The sequence below is a fragment of the Plectropomus leopardus genome, chromosome 15 (assembly GCF_026936395.1).
Source record: "Plectropomus leopardus strain MGB_pleo_1.0 chromosome 15, ASM2693639v1, whole genome shotgun sequence".
Lineage (NCBI taxonomy): Eukaryota > Metazoa > Chordata > Actinopteri > Perciformes > Serranidae > Plectropomus > Plectropomus leopardus.
In genome coordinates, this window is record NC_142190.1 from 11,656,523 (window position 1) to 11,675,112 (window position 18,590).

General features: G+C 39.5%; 1 protein-coding gene across 3 annotated transcripts in view; it reads left to right on the top strand.

Annotated features, from left to right (window-relative positions):
* The first annotated feature begins 5,776 nt into the window (after window positions 1–5,776).
* The window catches only part of dbn1 (drebrin 1), a 118,744-nt gene continuing 105,930 nt past the window's right edge, over window positions 5,777–18,590 (top strand). For 2 of the 3 annotated variants that reach the window (XM_088088115.1, XM_042498773.2), the window contains exon 1: window positions 6,806–6,961. In XM_088088115.1, coding sequence (XP_087944241.1) covers window positions 6,879–6,961 — 83 coding nt within the window. In that variant the 5' untranslated portion in view covers window positions 6,806–6,878. Of the gene's footprint in view, window positions 5,894–6,805; window positions 6,962–18,590 lie in introns of those variants that run through there. The other variant, XM_042498772.2, reaches the window with a different exon arrangement.

Here is an 18,590-nt window from a genome sequence, read left to right on the forward strand (position 1 = left end):
TAATTTGCTTCCCGACTGTACAATTTATACACTAAATAAATAAATGCACTCAAAATTAAGCGACAAAGAATCTTAAAATATTTATAATTTAAAAAGTGTGACTTTTGGTTGGAAACAAGAAACAGTCTCCTGTGTTAAAGTCTGACACAGAACGTCATCACGCACATTAACATTTTACTTCTGGTGATTTTATTTAGGCTTCAAAAATCATAAATGTTTTTTTGCCATGGAACTTATTTTCTGCAATAATCCAAAATCCAAGAGCTTTTTGTTGAGTGAACCAGGGACACGCTAATTTCCACATCAGCCTAAAAAAATCTGTCATCCCTGCACCAATTTATGATCTGCTGATGGGTTGCATTGTGGGTAATGTAGGTTTTGATAAGGATGGATGTATTGAGGTCTCTCTCTCTCACACACACACACACACACACACACACACACACACACACACACACACACAGTAATATTAAAATGACAACAGGTTTAAATTGAATATATTACATTTAAATTGAGTTCCATCCTCATTTCTGTGCCCACGTCAACAGAAAAGTTTCTTTGAAATGCTTCATATTAAAAGTAATTTCTTTTCATTTTCAGCAGACTCTGACCTAATTCTGAAGGACTTATAGCGGCTCTTTGAGGCCATTTGGTGGATTAAAGTCACCAATTTTTCTAAGTGTTATTTATTCTTTCCTGAAGCTGGAAGCAGAGTCGGTGTAATCTTCAGCATTCAGCCTCCTGACAGCCTATTTTGCCCAGTCAGAGGCTCCATTAAGAGAAGACAGTTTAATGTCAGCTCACTCTGCAGATCTGGAGCTCATTTAGAGGAGAAAATTTGCACTTTGTGAGTCAGTGTCATCCAGTGCAGCTGCTTTACTTTTTATAGAAAGCAGAAGTCCAGCTGAGAAGTAGATCTCTGCTTGATTATCAATATCATTTATTAGTGACTTTCCAGGTTGTTTTCCACAAGAATAATTAGCACAAGGAGATAGTTATGGTAACTGCAGGCCACCGGACATACACACACACACACACACACACACACACACACACACACACAGCATCTGCAGGAAGCAACGAGGACCTGCAGGGTGAAGAGAATTAATTAATACTAACCCACTTAACAGAAGGGGGGGCTTGTGTATGTGTGTGTGTGTTTGCTGGGGGTGGTGGTGTTAGGGCAAAGCCAGCACGTCATCAGATGAGACTGTACGGTGCAGACAGGAAGAGGGAGGGACTGTGTCGGTCATGACATTTCGAGGGCAAAATGTCTGAAATTGTCTCACGTTGCTCCACGTTGACATTTTTTTTGTCTGACTTTGAGAGCGGCCATTTGAAACAACGATAAACATTTGTACCCTCAGACGTGATGAGCTGTGTGACCTTGTTTAATTAGAGTCAAAATCTATGGAAAGACAGGTGTCACCCACGGTGGTACGAATTGAAGCAGACGTGTTCATGCATGTTGAATTTTCCTTATAAAACCAAATGTCAAGTGGTATTTAGGTACAGCTCACATATATTATTAGTGTTGATGAAGCACAGACTGCAAATAAAACAACAGAATTACTTGAAGACAGCAAGGTGGAAATTCTGTTTGTATTAAATCGGGATGCTCTGTTAATCTGAACTATGTAGGTGTCCCTTTATATATTGCTAATAAGCATGTGTCCGTCAAGTTATAGTATTTTATTTTTTGGAGGATGTCACATGCTCTAACTTGCAAAGCCTCCGTGTCTGTACACTGTTGTATTAGTATTGATTTCCTAAAGTAGGCTACTATTCTTACATACAATTTTTAGGTACTTGTATTTTAAATAAATATTTCCATTTTCTGCCACTTCAAGCTCACCCCCCCAATATGGTGCCCACTTCCTGTTTAAAAAAAACACCTATTATAGCTCAACAATGCACTTAGATATGTTTCTGAAAACTTTTAAGATCAGAAATAGGCAATAAAGTAGCAGAATCTTGCTTTATATTTGCCTAGTTTTAACATTTAATCAGAGTCCGGTCTAAGTTTGAATGGCGGGGACAGGTATCTCTCTTGATCCACTTTGTACTCTTTGTGTCGAAGGTGGCGTTTTCCCGAAAATGAGGAAGTATAGTCTGTAGAAATGGTGAAATTCCACTGGGTGATGTCCTGAGAGACGAGCAGGGAGATCTGGGCGATGGAAAAATGGAGGTAAATTCACACATTCATTTATACATTCTGCAAACATTGTCATGATGCAAAGATGGTTGAAAATCAGCAAAGAATCCCTCAAAGTAAAGTTTTGAATACAGGATTTGTACTTATAACTTATAATTATTTTGTACTTGTAACTGGGTATTGCTATCTTTACTTCAGTAAAAGTAAGCTATCTGATTTTTTTTCTTCCAGATGTTCTTGTTCACTTAAATAATAAAGTGGTTGGCCTATTTTAGGGTACACGATCAGATCAGATCAAGATAGGCTACTCTTTTATTCCCTGCATAGGGAACTTCCCAGCTAGCAGGGAACGTTCCTACAACATTGGCTAACATTATCTACACATCACAATAAAAGAAAACATTTTAATCTAATGTTCAAAGAATGTTTTAAGGGAGTTTATCATTTAAAATAATGTCTAAATTAAGGTTAAATGCTGACTAAGACATAACGTTTTAGCTACAACATTCTGAGGATGTTTTGTTGATGTACAACGTTCCCACAATGTCACATGAGAACAAAGGAAGAACATTTGTAATCTGTAATATGTCAACGGAAAAAGAAAAGAAAACTTTCCTCTAAGGACATTACTAAAACATTGTATTGTACTTTCTCAGAACGTCTTTAGAACCAAACAGTGCTAACTGGTTTTGTCCTGGACTTTGTCCTGCACTTCTACAGAAGACAGACTTAACACCACAACAACACATAAGCCTAGTTTCATGTGTCAATTTGCATACACACATACTATTATAAAATAGATATGCATATTATTAGATCTTTGACACATACACACCCACTGACAATGGCGACCTATGGCACAAACCCCCGTGTCCAACATAAAGCATGAGCATTGTTCCCTAAAGACTAATGTTTTATTCCTGCAAAATGACCTAAACACACTCTGTTTCCGTCCTCTGCTTGGTGAAACGTTTGCAATTATTTATGCCTCCATAATGCACTTTTACTGTGAGAACAGAATGTATATAAATATACAAAGTGCACTGGTGGTGTGAGGGCTGTTTATTTATTTAGAGAGAAAAATCATTACTCACATGGATTATGTGTGAAGCCTGCAGTGCTGAGATATTTTACTCAGATAAAATTATTAATACAACAATGTGAAATACTCTAATAAAAGTCCTGCATTGAAATGGTGGGTAAGTCATTGTTTGTCAAAGATAATAAGGGAAATGTATTTAAAGTGTCTAAAGTACAACTTCTGCTAAATGACCCGAGAGTGTTTACAGATGATAACAAGCCGACTTAGGGACTGTTCATTATTTATGAGAGGTGAGGGGGTGGAGCAAATGGGGGAGGCACTTTAGATACTTTTTTAACACTGAGAAGGGAGGTGTGTTTTTGATTTGGCTTAGGAGAGGGACATTCAACTTTAAATTCTTGCATTTTATTAATATTTTAAATTCTCTCCAAACCTCAAAATCACAAGCGGATTTTAAATGTAGGTTTTCTTTAAAAGTCCTCAAAACCACAGCATTTATCATAGCCTGAATCTGTGAAATATGTTTTTTTATGTTCATGCATTTCCCCCAGTCACTCAGGGAGGTTCAAGGAAAAATATTTGTTGCTCCAGGAAGGGTCATGATAATTAAAAAACATCAACAAAAACCCACAAAGTCACCCCAGCCACCCCTATACTACAACAAACACACAGTCCCTTAATATAGTGTTAAGTAGTTAGTATATAAGATAAATGTAATGGAGTAAAATATTTCCCCCTGAGATGTAGTGGAGTAGAAGTATACACCAGAAAATGAAAATATCTCAAAACTGTACTTAAATGCAGTACTTGAGTAAAGGTACTTTGTTACATTCCACCACTGAACTCCAGAGTTGCTCCTATGATTATTAGTTTATTTCTCAGGAGGAACTCTAATTTAAAAGATAACTTATAAGAATAAAAAGAGCTGTGAGTGACGTCACATGTAATAAATAAACAAAACAAAAGCCTTAAATATGGCAGGGTTGAAATGATGCAAACTGAATGAGTCTCAGCAGCTTCACCTTGTGGAACATTGCTGTTTATGCCAATTAAAGCGCCCACCGGCGCCACCGCCCCTCTCCTCTATTATCCTCCAGCTTCTGTGTTTGAGCTCTGAGAGCAGAGGGGAAGGTATGTGGGCTCAGTGCCAGCCGAGCCTGGGAGAAAAAACACCGAGGCTGCCCATGTGGGGCTCAACCCTCTGAGGCAAGTCAGGTTACCACGGCAACCAACCACTGCGGCCACCAGACGAGGGGAAAACCTCCTTTAAATGTCAACTTTTCCAGGAAATGCGAAGAAAAGGAGCTCATTTTCAGTCCATTGGTTATGAGGGGTTTCTTTTTTTCTTTAAAAAAAAACAACACAAAAAGAGAGCTACAAAAGAGTTTTGAGAGCAATAGTTGGACCATTGGGTCACTGAAATGTTCATTCAATGAACTTTAATCATTATTAATGTTTAACTTTAAATGTCTAAATGTCAACCAAATCACACTCACATTTTTATTGATAATTGGCAATAAAAGCCCTGTTTTCAGATTTTACCTCAGTAAAAGTACAAAAGTATTTGCATCAAATAGTGTGAGTGCAGCATAATAAAATGACAAATTCTAGATTAGACTTATAAAAGTTGAACCAAGTCTGAAGAAATAAAAGCATCAACTGAAAAGCTGAGTCTCAAATGTCCTAAAGTGGCCACCATACATCTCACCATACAGAAGATAATATCAGAATGAATCAATGAATGAAGCTTCAGGACAAACTTTGCATTTTTTGCTACACTAATGGTAAAGATGGTAAAAATAGCAAATGTCTCTCAGTTGTTTTCTGCTGTATGATGCACAGCCCTGATTCATGTCACATGTAGACAAAATCTTGTCACTCACACTCTTTACGAGAATATTTGTACTCATTAGTGCTCCGGCACAGCCACCATCTGTGAGAACTCTTGCTGGGAAAACTTGTTGGACATCATGATGATGTGTAGCTGCTCCAGGAACTACATCCTAATTGTCATCCTGTCCATCCTGCAGAAACAACGAGCTGCAGCCAGAATCTCCATGCCGTACCGCTCAGATTGAGAAACACCAGGCTGCAGGGAGACCAGCGCAGCAGGAGACACACTGACACATTTCTGCTCCCAGAGGCGGCTGGGGAGCGTCTGTCTGCTGGAGAGAGTTTCTAACTTGTGTGAGAGTAAGAAACTTTCAGATTTGGTTGTGCAATCATGATGTAAGGAAACAATATATGTTTAACAGGATTTTACATATGTTACAGGATTTTATTTTTACTGATCAGCTGACACCTTCATAGGCTGGGATAAGATTTCTTGGTCCACACCTGCGTCTTAAATATATATTTTTTAGGCCTACTGCTGGATTAAAGGGGGATTTCCTCAGCCTCACAGTCAGCCTCCACTTCCCCATCTCCTCTACCATCAGGAAATCTCCAGGTATTGCCATTTTCCATCAGTCCACCAGATGCCCTCAGGCTTTCCCACCAGTCCCTGACTCTCTCATCCACCTGCTCACCTGTTTCTCATTTCCCAATTCCCCCCTGTAGTATTCATACCAGCCTGCGAGATCGTCAGTGTTGCTTTCGTTGCGTCAAGACACCTGAAAATGAACTCATATTTGTTCCTGCCTGTCTGCACCGGTTTCTCCTCCCATTCCTGTTCACCGGAGGATTCTCTGTTGCCGGTAAGTTTATGCATCTTCACTTTTTCACTGAATCACTGAACTGCATTTGAGTCATTTTCTGTGTTGCCTCATTACTCACCTCCATGACAGTGTCATCCAGGCATGACATACAGTATATCAAGACATTGGGTCATTTAAAGCGGCGATCGTGGGACCAGAACCAGGTATTTTTAGCAAGATGCTGCGCCATTTTCAGCACAGAAATTCTGCCTTTGAGATATGAACAGCATGATAATGCAGTCTCCATCTTACATACACTAATTACACAGTGGAGCTGCAGTGGTTAGACATAGACTTGGCTACTATTTTAACATTTTATCTTTTTTCTTTTTTTCATGAACAAAGTACCAAACATTTCTTTATCTTCTCAAATGTGAGGATTTGCTGCTTTTCTCTGTCTGATGTTACTGTAAAACTGAACATTTGGGGGGTTTTACTTTTATGCAGATGAAACCAACTATTCAGACATCATTAGCTTTTGGAAGCTGCGAGGGGCATTTGTTTCACTATTTTGCACATTATATAGACCAAACTATTAGCCTATAATGGCAATTGTGAGGTGCAAGCTTATAATGGGCACTGTCTCTGTTTTCCCTCATAATTAACCACCAAATTACATAATATATTTACAGGAAAGCTTTATTATTAGGAAATTAAATTAAAACATTTCCCCCATAAATGCTTAGACTTCATTTTATTTATTAAAAGGATTTTTTTAATGTGGTAAGATTTTTATTTTGCGTCTATGTGCTAGCAGCTGATGTTTTGTACAGTTTTAGAAGCAGTTCACTCCTCGGCACTAGGACCCATCAGACTGTTCAGCCGGTAATATTCCGGCGCTAGGACACCTCGGACACTGATGGTCTCTTTGTCTCCACCAGTCAGAGCCTCCTCCTCCTCCTCCTCCTCCTCTCTGTCCTCTCCGTGGTCTCATTCCGTGTCTCTCTCCATCAGCAGCGGTCTGGATGCTTGCAGGGACAGAAACATGGCTGTGAATCTCGGCAAGAACAGACTGGCCCTGCTGACCGCCTACCAGGACGTCATTGACGAGACCTCGGACACCGACTGGTGAGTCCCGCGGCCGGCCGGGCATCCCTTCTCTTCTCCCCCCTCTCACTCCATCGCTTCTCTCTCTTGGTTTGGCTCTACTGGCTTCCCTCTGAGGTTTTGTTGTCCGGGCTGCTGCACGCTCAGGATGCGCAGGGCAAGACAGGGGCGCACGGTGCAGCATCATCATCACCACTTTTCCTTTAGTGGTATAAAAAAAACTAGAGACACACAGGCCGTTAGATTAACACTGACAGGACACTTTATCTCCAGCTGAAATTCTTACCAGCTCTTCCTAATTAAGCGCATTACGCAGCTAGGAGAAGGAGGACGCTTTAAAGCAGTGAAAGTGAGAGTTTTGTTTTTCTAAATCAGAGCAGCAGGTTTTTAAGAGTGTGAAGTGAACTGCAGTGCAGAGTCAGGGCAATGTGCGCTGCTGTGCAACAATGTGCGCACTGGACAAATAATTGTGCAAGCGCTCCGCTTTGTTTCCTCTCAGTTTCTCCTCTCAGTCGGGACCAGGTTTACTCGCAGCCAGCTGGAAGCAATTTCAGGCTTTTATGCAACGCGATGCAGAGGTGTGTGTGTGTGCGCGCGCGTGTGCGTGGGGCTTCAGCAGGGGTACACGGGCCTGGTCCAGAGATACTGATGAGCCCCTGCATCCCCAAACGAGGGCGGAGAGAGGAGAGGGGCGAGGCCGGGCAGGTGGGAGGGGACAGAGGGGAGGGGAGGCTTCCATCATCACCCTTTGTGGCCTTTCCTCACATGGAAATTGTGCAAGAGGTAGCAATAAAAAGGCTGCTGAAATATTGGAGGTAAAAGTGAAATCACTGCTCTGAAACCACATTGTATTAGGATGTCATAGGTCCTCATGAAGCCAGATTTTTAAATGGCCAACAAGTATGATAAGTTTGGAATTGCACAAATGGGAAATGTATTATATTCTCAGCCAAAGTTGGATGATGAAGTTGCAAAAGCAAAAACTGCTTCCTTATTCTCAAATATGGAAATCCATCAATTTTAAATGGAAATTTTAAGATGTTGATAAATGTGCTGTTTGTGCATTGGTAGAAAAACACAACATATATGTGTATTAGAATAGAAGAGAATAGATTTTCTTGTCAACTCACATGGAAATTTGTCTTCGCTTTTTAATACACATAAAAACTTAAAAGACATTCATACACTTACAAAACACCCTTTTCAATAGGTTAAAATACATGAAATAAAAACAATAAATAAGTAATAAATTAGTGTGCCCACAGTTGGGATAAAAATGCTAACAATTAATGCATATTTCAAATAGTCATCATGAGAAAATCACACATTTTTAATAAAGCAATTTTGATTAATTTTATGTTTTTATTTAACCGAAATAATTTACAGTGTTGTAAATAAATACCTTTTTGGCCATATTTTCTTATTTGGCTTTCCGACACAACAGCACCTCTGGAGCGCTGTTTAGCAGCCAACCAGGAAGTGTCAGACTTTCCCACCAGCATGTGAACCCAGAATAGGAATGTTATAGGTGAATTATAAAGTGATGCTAAGGGGGGAAAAATGCCATTAGCTGTAGGAATTTTATTGGACTGTTGACTTGGTTTTGTACAATCATGTCCCTCCTGTTGCACTTCCAGGAGTTACTGAACCAGGTAAAAGATATTTGAGGAGGTAATATTTGACCTTGAGCAGGACTGTAGGTTTAAAGTTAAACTGTAACCTGTTGTCCTTGGCCTTGATAAGCCAAAAGTCACCCACTGTAGCTGTACAAAGAACGAATAAGTAATGCCAAGTTAGGCCAGTAAAGTCAACACTATTCCACCTTTTTTTGGTCACGTGGAAACAAATTGCAAACACTACTCTACACTAGCTACTACTACACTACCTTTTTTAAGGCAGTATGGTGAACTTGTAAGCAAGTTTTTGCATATGTATAAATCCAGTAGGGACTTAATCATTAATTTTAAGTGGTGTTTATGACCATCTGGTGAATGTAAGTCCAGTATTCACTTTTCTTTTGCTCTTTTGTTGGTCTTTTGTTGGTTTCGTTGGAAATATCTGTCTCTTTAGTGGCTAAAGAGTCTCCTTACTGAGTCTGTCTGTTGTTTGCAGCGAAGCAGGTAGTGTACAGTTGCTTTTTACATCTTTTTCCACTTAAAACGACACTATGAGAGCCATGAGATTGAACTAAAACAATAGAGATTGTAGGCAGTTAATCACAGGCCGCTCACACCAAAAAAGAAAACGGGCATATAGTTCGATTGTGCAAGCATCTTATCATGGCCCATACTTACATTTATTTTAAGGCAGCACCCTCTGGTGGCAGTGGCGTAGTACATAAAGCGCCAAAGCCCGTGTTTTGTTGTATGAAGATGGAAGATCTCTCACGCTGGAGGGGAAGTGATGAGGTTTTTCATATTGTTAAAGATGTGTTTTAAAACTGCAACGGTTAGGAAGGTGATATATGGTGCTTTGCAAGTCAGTGGAAATCAATTTGGTGCTCATTTATGCTCAATGTTACGTACGAACATGGATGGAGCCTTCTATATGTACTCTGCATTCATTTTGTCAGTGTTTGAGCACATTTTCTGAAAGTTTACGGATACTGATGAAACTTAGCAGTACTACCACAGAGCATAAGGGCAATGTAGCATCGTTCAAGCAAGATATGACTATAGGAGATGACAAAGAAATCTAAAAAACGGCTGAACAGAATGACTCGGTAATATGGTAAAAAACATTCTCAGTCCACATGTCGCAACATATTTGAAAGCCTCACAGACTACTGCATCTACAGCGCTGCCTCTGTTAAAAGGTAAATCCCCAGATGTGAACTTCTGGGGATGTTTTGGTCCCCAGATTTTGCTGCAGTTTGAGTGCTCCTGACTTTCATGCTCCTCATTGGAGCTGCGGACATACAGGCAGCGCATAGACAGCGGCACAGAGGAAGAGAGAGGAGAGACCTCCTGCTTGAAAGTGGTGAATATGCAGCTCACAGCAACTTTAAACGATACAGTCTCAGGCTTTTGTTTGATAACTAGTGTCAGCAAAAAATGTTGCACATTTACGACCTGTTGTTAGTGCTATTTATAGGCTTTTACATGAATGCCGCCTTCACACTAAATGTCCTGTGGAGCCCGTTAAACTTTAAAACCCTGTATGGAAAACAAAACGAATCGTTGAATATTCGTATTGAACAGCCAAATGTGACTGACTGACATAATTCTGAGCTGGGTACATGGAAGTATGAAAGCAGTGATGATTACAATGTTTGAAATGTATGTATCTATTTCAAATATGTTAAGGGAGTATAAATGAGCCCTTATTCATTTAGGTATGAGAGAGCGTTGGCCAAACAATGTGTTGATTCTCACTGTGAAGCTCCGTAATGCCGAGGAGAGCTGCAGATTCAGCTGATAATTGTCTATAGTTATTCCAGCGGATCCTTAAAATGTCTTAAAAAGCATTACATTAATTTATCTAAGAATAAGGCCTTAATTGACATTAAAATGTCTTAAATCAATCTTTAAAAGTCGTAAAAATGTTAAGAAATTTGAAGTGGGATATTATGAGTCTTTTAATTTCAGATTTTGCATTGTTAAATCTCAAACAAATTGACAATGTCTATTTTTTAAAATAACTTACTTGAATGCCTCTTGAATTAGCATCATGCAGAACAAGATATAAGAAGATTTTTTTCTTTTTTACCCTCCAGCATTTGATCATCTGACTTTTTAATTTGACCAAAAAGGTCATGCTTTATGTTAAGCAGTTAGGTAAAATTTTTCCTAAACTTCAGTAATGTATGTCTCTGTATGTTTTTTTCTCTTTTTAATTTTGGTAATCGTTAAAATTGGTCTTAACTTTAATTGCAAGTGGCATTAAAAATGTCTTAAAATGACTTAAATCTAACTTTCCTTAAATTGTAGGAATCTGGGTTCCCTTTTGCCTTGTTTTAACATTGTCATCTCACTTATTTGATTAAAACAGATGGCTGCATTGGGTTTAAGTGGTGTCATTGAATTTAAAGTCTGTACACAACAGTAACCGGTAATTTCCAAATCACTGGAGGTTGTGCAGTGTTTCAGCTCAGATTACAGATCCTGTTTTGAGTTGTTTGGAGCTAAACTCTCTCTAGTCACCATCTAAACTATGAAATGTGAACCTGTGCCATCTGTTGCCGGTCATTAGTCTAAATGAGGTCAGATCGACTTGAGAACACACGCACTGCTTCTGCTTTCAGTTAGTAGTTGTCATGTTTTTTGGGGGGGAATTCTGGTTTTGGTTCCACATTTTGTTTCTGGTTTGGACAGAGTTTTAAAGTTCATCTAGATACAATGTTTGTCAGAGATGTAGTGATAAAGTCCTGGACTAATTTCTGTCTTTTCCTGAGCATGTTTGTGTTACAACAGTCTGACGCTGAGCTCTCCAGGGATGCAAAGACGTCAGTGTTAACTGCTTGTTAAGCTGTGATCCAGACAGGAAATTATGCTTTTTCCACTCATAAGTCTGACTCTCTGGGCTTTCTTTTAAACTCTGGCATTGTAGTCGTTCTTGTGTCAGTCAGCCTGGCCCATTCATGTGAGTGACAGCTGTCAACAATCAAGCCAAAGGTTAATGTCTTTCTCCTCTCAAATGTTTGCTTATTCTGAGGGATGATCTGCTGGAGCAGAGGGATGATGCAGAGGGCCTCAGGCCTGCCCCCATTTTTCACACTTGATGAGATTTGAACAAAGGCAGAGACTTCCAAACACGACTGACCCCAAACAACATGGGACACCCACCCCCCCCAAAAAAAACAACACCCTCCACCCCCCTCTGTTCTAATAATCATACACTCATCTATCCATCGAAGATCTTCGAAAGCTAAATAGGTAGTGTTGTAGTCTGGTGCCTTGTTTCTGATTTGATTCAGCGGCTCAAATTGGTCTTGTGTTGTGCACATTTACCAAAAAACAATCAACCAATACAGCTACTTAAGTAGCATAAATAATTACCTTTCACAATCAGTAGCGAGCTACATCCATGAAGAATAGTGACGGGTAAATGATGATGAAAATGGTGTCAAAAAGTGTTTACAACCAACGTGAAAAACAGTAAACGCGCCTTGCAGCATCCATTATGGGATAGCATGCACTAATGATTGGTGAGAGTGAAACAAAATACCATCCCCCATGATTAGTCGATTAATCGATTAGTTGATAGATGGGCAACAACATTTTTTTGATAATCAATTCATTGTATTTGCAAGCTATTTAAAAGCAAAAATGCCAAGCAATGTTACCAGCCTCTCAAATGTCAGTTCAGTCATCAGGCTGCTGCAGTAGTTGATGAAAAGAAAAGTAATTTATTCTTTTTTAAACCAAAATAAGCCAAATATTTTTAGCTTTGTTTGCATATAGCTGACTATTTGTCTTTAATTATAGTTAATTAAATATTTCTTGGGTGTGGACTGTTGGTTGTCTTGTGATGGGCGTTTTAGCTCTGATTTCTGGCCGTTTATTGACCAAACAACGAGTTGATCAATGGAGAAAATGATGAAAACCAGAACTACAAATCCACAGATAAACTTAATTATTCCTTAAATATTAAATACATTGAAGGACCTCTCAGTTTAAGACGTAATTTCTATTAGGCTTGTAATGACTTTTTTCCCCCTTCATCTTCCACATGTTCTTTGGCATCTTTATTTCCTGCTACGTCTTTATCTTGTTCAGGGTTTATTTGTCCTGCTCTCTTTGTGACAGCGGTGGAGTCGACCAGGAAGGTTTTTTTCCCAAACCACAAAGCTGCAGAGCTTTATTCATTAATTACATGACACCCTCACATAATGCGTGTCTCTGTGAACAGGCCTTATCTCTGCCTCGCTCACTCACACATCCTGCAGCTTGTTACTCAAAGCTTGAGCCCTGTCTGACTCTCTTTATCGCCTGTGGACGACATGGACATGGCTGCCTCAACCGGCTCCGTCCTCAGAACGCCATCAGCTGCGAGTGGTTGAGAGCAGAAACAAGAGGAATCCAGATGAGGGATGAGTCGGCTGTGTCCTCTTGTATTTAGCCAGAGAAAAGGGTGACACTCTGTCTCCGCTCATAACAGGGAAAATGAGACAAGGACTCCATTACAATTAGACTTGTTTTTACTCATCATTTAATGGAGGAAGGTTGTTTGAACTTATGAAGACCTAAAAACACTCCTCACAGTGCAGCAGCATCGCTTTATGGATGACAGTGTTGGTCAGTCCACTACTTCAGTCTAGACAAAAATATCTCAACATTATTGGATGGATTGAATTTTTGTGCAGACATTGATGATTACTAGAAATGTAATCCCAATGACTTTGGTGATCCTCTAATTTTGCTGTAGTGCCACGATGAGGTTGATTTTTGTGGTTACGTGTGAAATGTCTCAACAGCTATTGGATAGATTACCATGAAATTTGGTTCACACATTCATGTTCCCCTCAGGATGATATGTAATAACTCAGAAGATCCCTTAACTTTTTATCCAGCACCATCATCATCAACCGTGTCATTAGTCTAATACTTCCATTTATGTCCAAAAATCTGCAAAAGGAAAGACATTTCCAGTCAAAGAGCCTCTGGCATAGCTGCAGACTCTTCTATTAATTATTATATGAGGGATAATCAGTCCATTTGCATTTTCTCTTCACTTTCTAAAAGTATGAAAACTTTCCTAAGTGCAAGTCATACTGCACTTTTTGAATCCACTTAGCTGCAAGGGTTTGTGTGGACTGTGTATCCACAAGCAGGCCAAAATTGAGTTGTTAACCGAATTTACATTCAGCCAGTTTTAGAACATGTCCAATGCTTAGCTGTGCTCATTTCAAGGGGACCTTATTTACCTTTTTTTTTTGATTTTATATCGTGAGGTTAACAGTGTCATGTGGAGGCAGGAAGCATTTAGATCTCGACATTTGGTTGCATAGGCGTTAGGCATGGGACAAATTTCATGTCACGATTAATTTGTCCACTAAAGTTGTGAATGATATGAATAAATCACCATTTTTGATCTTTGCCACCATCTTAAATATAAGAAAGCTTGGAGGGACAGACTGCACTGAGAAAATGTGGAGCGGTTTACCTGCAACATTTTGTAGACTTTAGGTCCAACTCTTTAAAGTTGGAGATTCAAATCATCAGTCAGAGACCCCTTAATCGACTGAGATTACTTCAAGTCGAGCAGTCATTTTTTTTTTTTGCCATCCAGCATGCTGTGTAGTGTGCTTCTTAGGACATTTTGGTCCCCAGATTTTGCTGTGAAGTGAACTCTCTCACTATCACACTACTCTTTGATACAGAGCTGCGGACATGCAGGCAGTGAGTGACACAGAGGAGATATTTTGCATGGCGGGAGAGAGAGAGTCTGCTCTTCTGCTTAGAAGTGGTGAGATTACAGCTCACAGCAAGTTAATATGATAAAGTCTCAGGCTTTTCTGTGCTATCTAGTGTTGGCAAAAACTGTTGTTGCACATTTGTGATCTGTTGTTAGTGTCGTTAGCTTGTTTAATATATGACATGAATGCCGCTTTCACACTGAGATGAGCCCTATTCAAACTTAATATAGAAACAAAATGAATTGTTGAAACATTCATATTAAACTGCCAAATCTGATTCGACTGACATAATTCTGAATCTGGTAGTAGATTTGCATATTATTATTATTTTTTGATTTTGTCATTTTCATGTGTGCTTCTACATTAAGTAAGACAGCGATCAGCCGGGGCAGCTGTTTGGTCCCCTGAAGGAGATATGCGCTCCACAAAGTTAACTTTTCTGCTTAAGAGTATTTTTTTTATCGCAATCCGCAATACTATCAAATATATCTAATACGTCTAAAATTTAAAGACTGCTGATCAGTCATTACTGTGCAGTGATGTACATATTCAAAATATAAAGGCATAGCACAGCAGATATTTTTTGCCAAGCTTCTTTTAAACGGATACGTTTTAGCTGTTTTCATTCTCTGCCTCAGAACTGTGAGGCAGAGAATGAAACAGATAGAAAAGAGGCTCGGCAGCTGCTGTCTGTGTTTTTACATCAGTGCTGCTGTGCTCAAAGTCAAAATGTTAGTTGGGTAGATACAGGAGGTGTAATAAGAGGGGATTGACTTCTACAACATGTTATTATTGTTTCTCCCAGTGCCTGAAGGAAGAAGAAAAGAGCGTGAGCTCTTGAACCACAAATATCAGACTGTAGTTAAGGTGATGCCGTTAAAAAAAAGATAAAAAAAGGGGGCAGTGAATCAGGGTTATCCAATATCAAACAATCTGCAGACGTTCAGGAATGCTGAGCACTCTGTGGCTGCTGATTGGCCCGAGGCTGCTGTGATATGACCCTTTGACCCCCTCCAGCTGTTTGAGGAAGCCATTACCTGACGAGTCACCTCTGCCAGGCTGACAAAAGTAGAAAAGTGGTGGTAAGAGGAGCCGAGCAGCAAGGTCGGCGATCTCTGAGTCATGTTTCATTAATTGAAGCCTTCAGACAAAGAACTGTCAAGTCTGACGCATGTTGGTTTTATGAACCGGTTCTCCTCGCTTACATTTTTCTACCTCGCTTGTCATTTTTAATGCAGTTTCTTTATTCACCCCAGGGAAGGCTTTTTGCTCACACCTCTGGAGTCAAGGTCGGTCATTCATTGTAGCTCTGAAGAGCTGTGTGAGGTCAAAGGAAAAACAAAACTGCTGGGAAAAAAAAAACAGCTACAGGCCATGTTCTTTGGGACTCTGGGCTCACAGTGTTCTTTGGTGGTAGATTTACTCAGAAACAAAAATAAAACACACAAAAAATGTGAATAAATAAGTGTGGAAATGTACTAAATGCAGATGCTTCAAAAGGGCTTGTTTTTCAGAGGTACAGGGTAAAAGTTAGGGGTTGGCAGATTTATTGCCTTGCCGATTATTGGGTCTGATATTTGGCATTTAGCCCATTGTCTATTTAATGATTGCCAATTAAATTAATTAATTAAAAAGTGCAAAGAAAGTTTCAGCATGGGATGAACTTTTACCGTGTAAAAGTTTTTAGTTTTTATTTTTTAAATTTTTTATTTAAATTTTCACTTTACTTTTTTAAAAAAAAGTTGCAAGGAACTTGCTGTGATTGATGGTAATAGTCTCATTTTTAATTAATATTTGCTAAAGGCATTTAAGCAAAGTTTTGTGTTGGAGTTTGTTATATTCCAAATTCTAAATATTGAGAGAAAGATTTTCATTTTTATTGTAAATGCATATTGGTTCCAAATATCGGCCCTGATTATCGGTCGACCCCTGATAAAAATCATTCATCATTTCGAGTTGCTTGCTCATACTTGATGTAAATGTCACATAGTAAAGTCTTCCCAGCTGGATACGCAGAGAAACTCTCATCTCAGCTGGCGTCATTGATTATTAGTAGACTTGTTGGTGCCAGCGAGAGACAAAGCGAATCACTAATGGATCCTCTGAGAGAAAACACTCAAACAGACGAAGACGTTTTAAAATTGGCTTCATATTTCGAACAACAGATCCTCCATCAGTGCGTTAGGAAGCAAACAGGAAGAGAGTCCAGGCTGACACGTCCAGATTTGACCTTTAGCCTCTTGTCCTGATCGAGGACACAGCCAGAAGCCCCCAACTTCTTCTGCTTCTTTTTCCTGCTCCATTTTCTCTGCAGGTACTCCAGTGTAAAGTTTTAAACTGTTTTGAACACAGCTAGAGACATGTTTTTTTTTTGTTTTTTTTTGCCTGGTGCACTGACAGGTCCCTCTGCCCCTCCTGCACCCTCCTCAGATTAATATAGAACAAGGTCAGTAGTGCAACATGCAAAACAGGCTCTTACCTTCATCATGTCTTTTCTGTGAAACACAGTTGGACATACTCTCCCTGGATAATTTTCTTTTCATTTATAGCTTCTTCACCTGCATATATTTAGTCAGGTACAGATGGTTGAGGGCCAGTTTTATTGCTTTTTTTGTTTGTGAGTTTTCAATGGGTCAATGTTCAATCAAAAACATCCATGCTACGTTTTTTGGAAAGTGAATTATGAGCATACAGACACAGAGAAGTAATTGATCGGGATCTATTGTTTTTTGCATAGAAAAGGAGATCTGATTTTCCTCATTGTATTGATAGTTTTTTCTTCTTCCCTCCCCTTTCTCTTCTTCCTCATCCTCCATCCCTCACCTCCTTCTTCTCTGCTGGCTGCTCCATAATGGGGTCGTAACCTTCAGAAAATGTCTCAGAGAAATGTCAGATTGCAGGTCGGACAGCGGTGTGTCAGGCTGAGGTCAGCGTCATGATGAGGAATCAGGAGGGTGACGTTATGCTGCAGTCCAGACGATGAAACCAGCTAATCAAAGCCAGACACACCTCAGGCGTTACAGGAAAAGTACTTAGTCTGACGTTTCCCTCAGCACTTTTCTTATGGAGGGAAAAGTAACAGAAGTTACATCGAAAAACGCAGTATTGTTTGCTGTCGTTTGGTGTCTACACCGAGCTGTGAAGTAACATTTATGGATGGCGGGTTTTCAGAACAGGTCACTATACGTTAAAGATTAAATGCTGTTTCTGGACAGAGACAGAGTTGTGTTCAGAAAAAAATAGGAATGAATAATAGACAAAACTGAAGCTATAGATGGTGCGTTGTAGCACACTGACCGTGTTATCTGTTTCAGTATGGCGATTTTTTTTATCATTTCACATAAATCTAGGCTAAATATAATTGTTTAAGATCACTAATTATTCATTAAACATGCTCTCGCCACATGCAGACCCAAAATAAACAGGCCTGCGACTATCTAAACAAACTGGTGTGGGTGTTTGGTTACATTCTCGACCTGCAGATTCATTAAAGCATCCTTCTGCTGCTGTTTCAAGTGCAGAGGGTGTTGTTTTGACCCCATGACACGTTCTAGCTGAGATGATGAATTCAATGTCAGAATGACTCGTCCCAGGTGGACTCGCTGTTACCTCCCCCTGAAGAAACTTATAATGAAGGTTTTGAGCTCTGTACAGATACTCTATACAGCTGGATTGAAAATGAATATTAATTCCAAAGCCTGTTCATTTTTCATAATTTTAAACTCATTTGAGTGTTTCACATAATCAGGTTTACATCTGGAAGAAACCAGGGAGGATCAGCACTCTAATTACACTTGGCTCTGATGTCAGTGGTGAATTTATTTTGATGTTTTCAAATAGCTGTTCCTCTAAGGAGAAGAAGATAAGATGTATTGCAGTCTGTCATGGTGAAACTGAAGGTCAGTATCAGTACCTCTCAGCTGATCTTATCTTCTCCCCGACTCCCCGAGCTTCATCCAGCCTTGCATGCATGCATGTCCTAGACAATTCATACGCTCTGAATTATGCAAGAAAAATCCTTTTAACATTCGCAAAACTACATATTTTTAAAATATTGTTTGCGTCCATTTTTGCTAAGTCACCCTCTTCTCGTTCTTGATCTCTGCTGATTTATTGCTGTTTCTTGCCATGTTACTTCCAACAGCTGTCTAATATTCACCCTATAGCACTTCTCGTGGCCAAAAACTTATTTAGGGCTCCGAATGATGGTAAATTTAAATAGCCATTAATCTATTCATATTTAAAAATGCTCATCCATTACCCTAAGCCCAAAAATAGCATCTTAAAATGGTT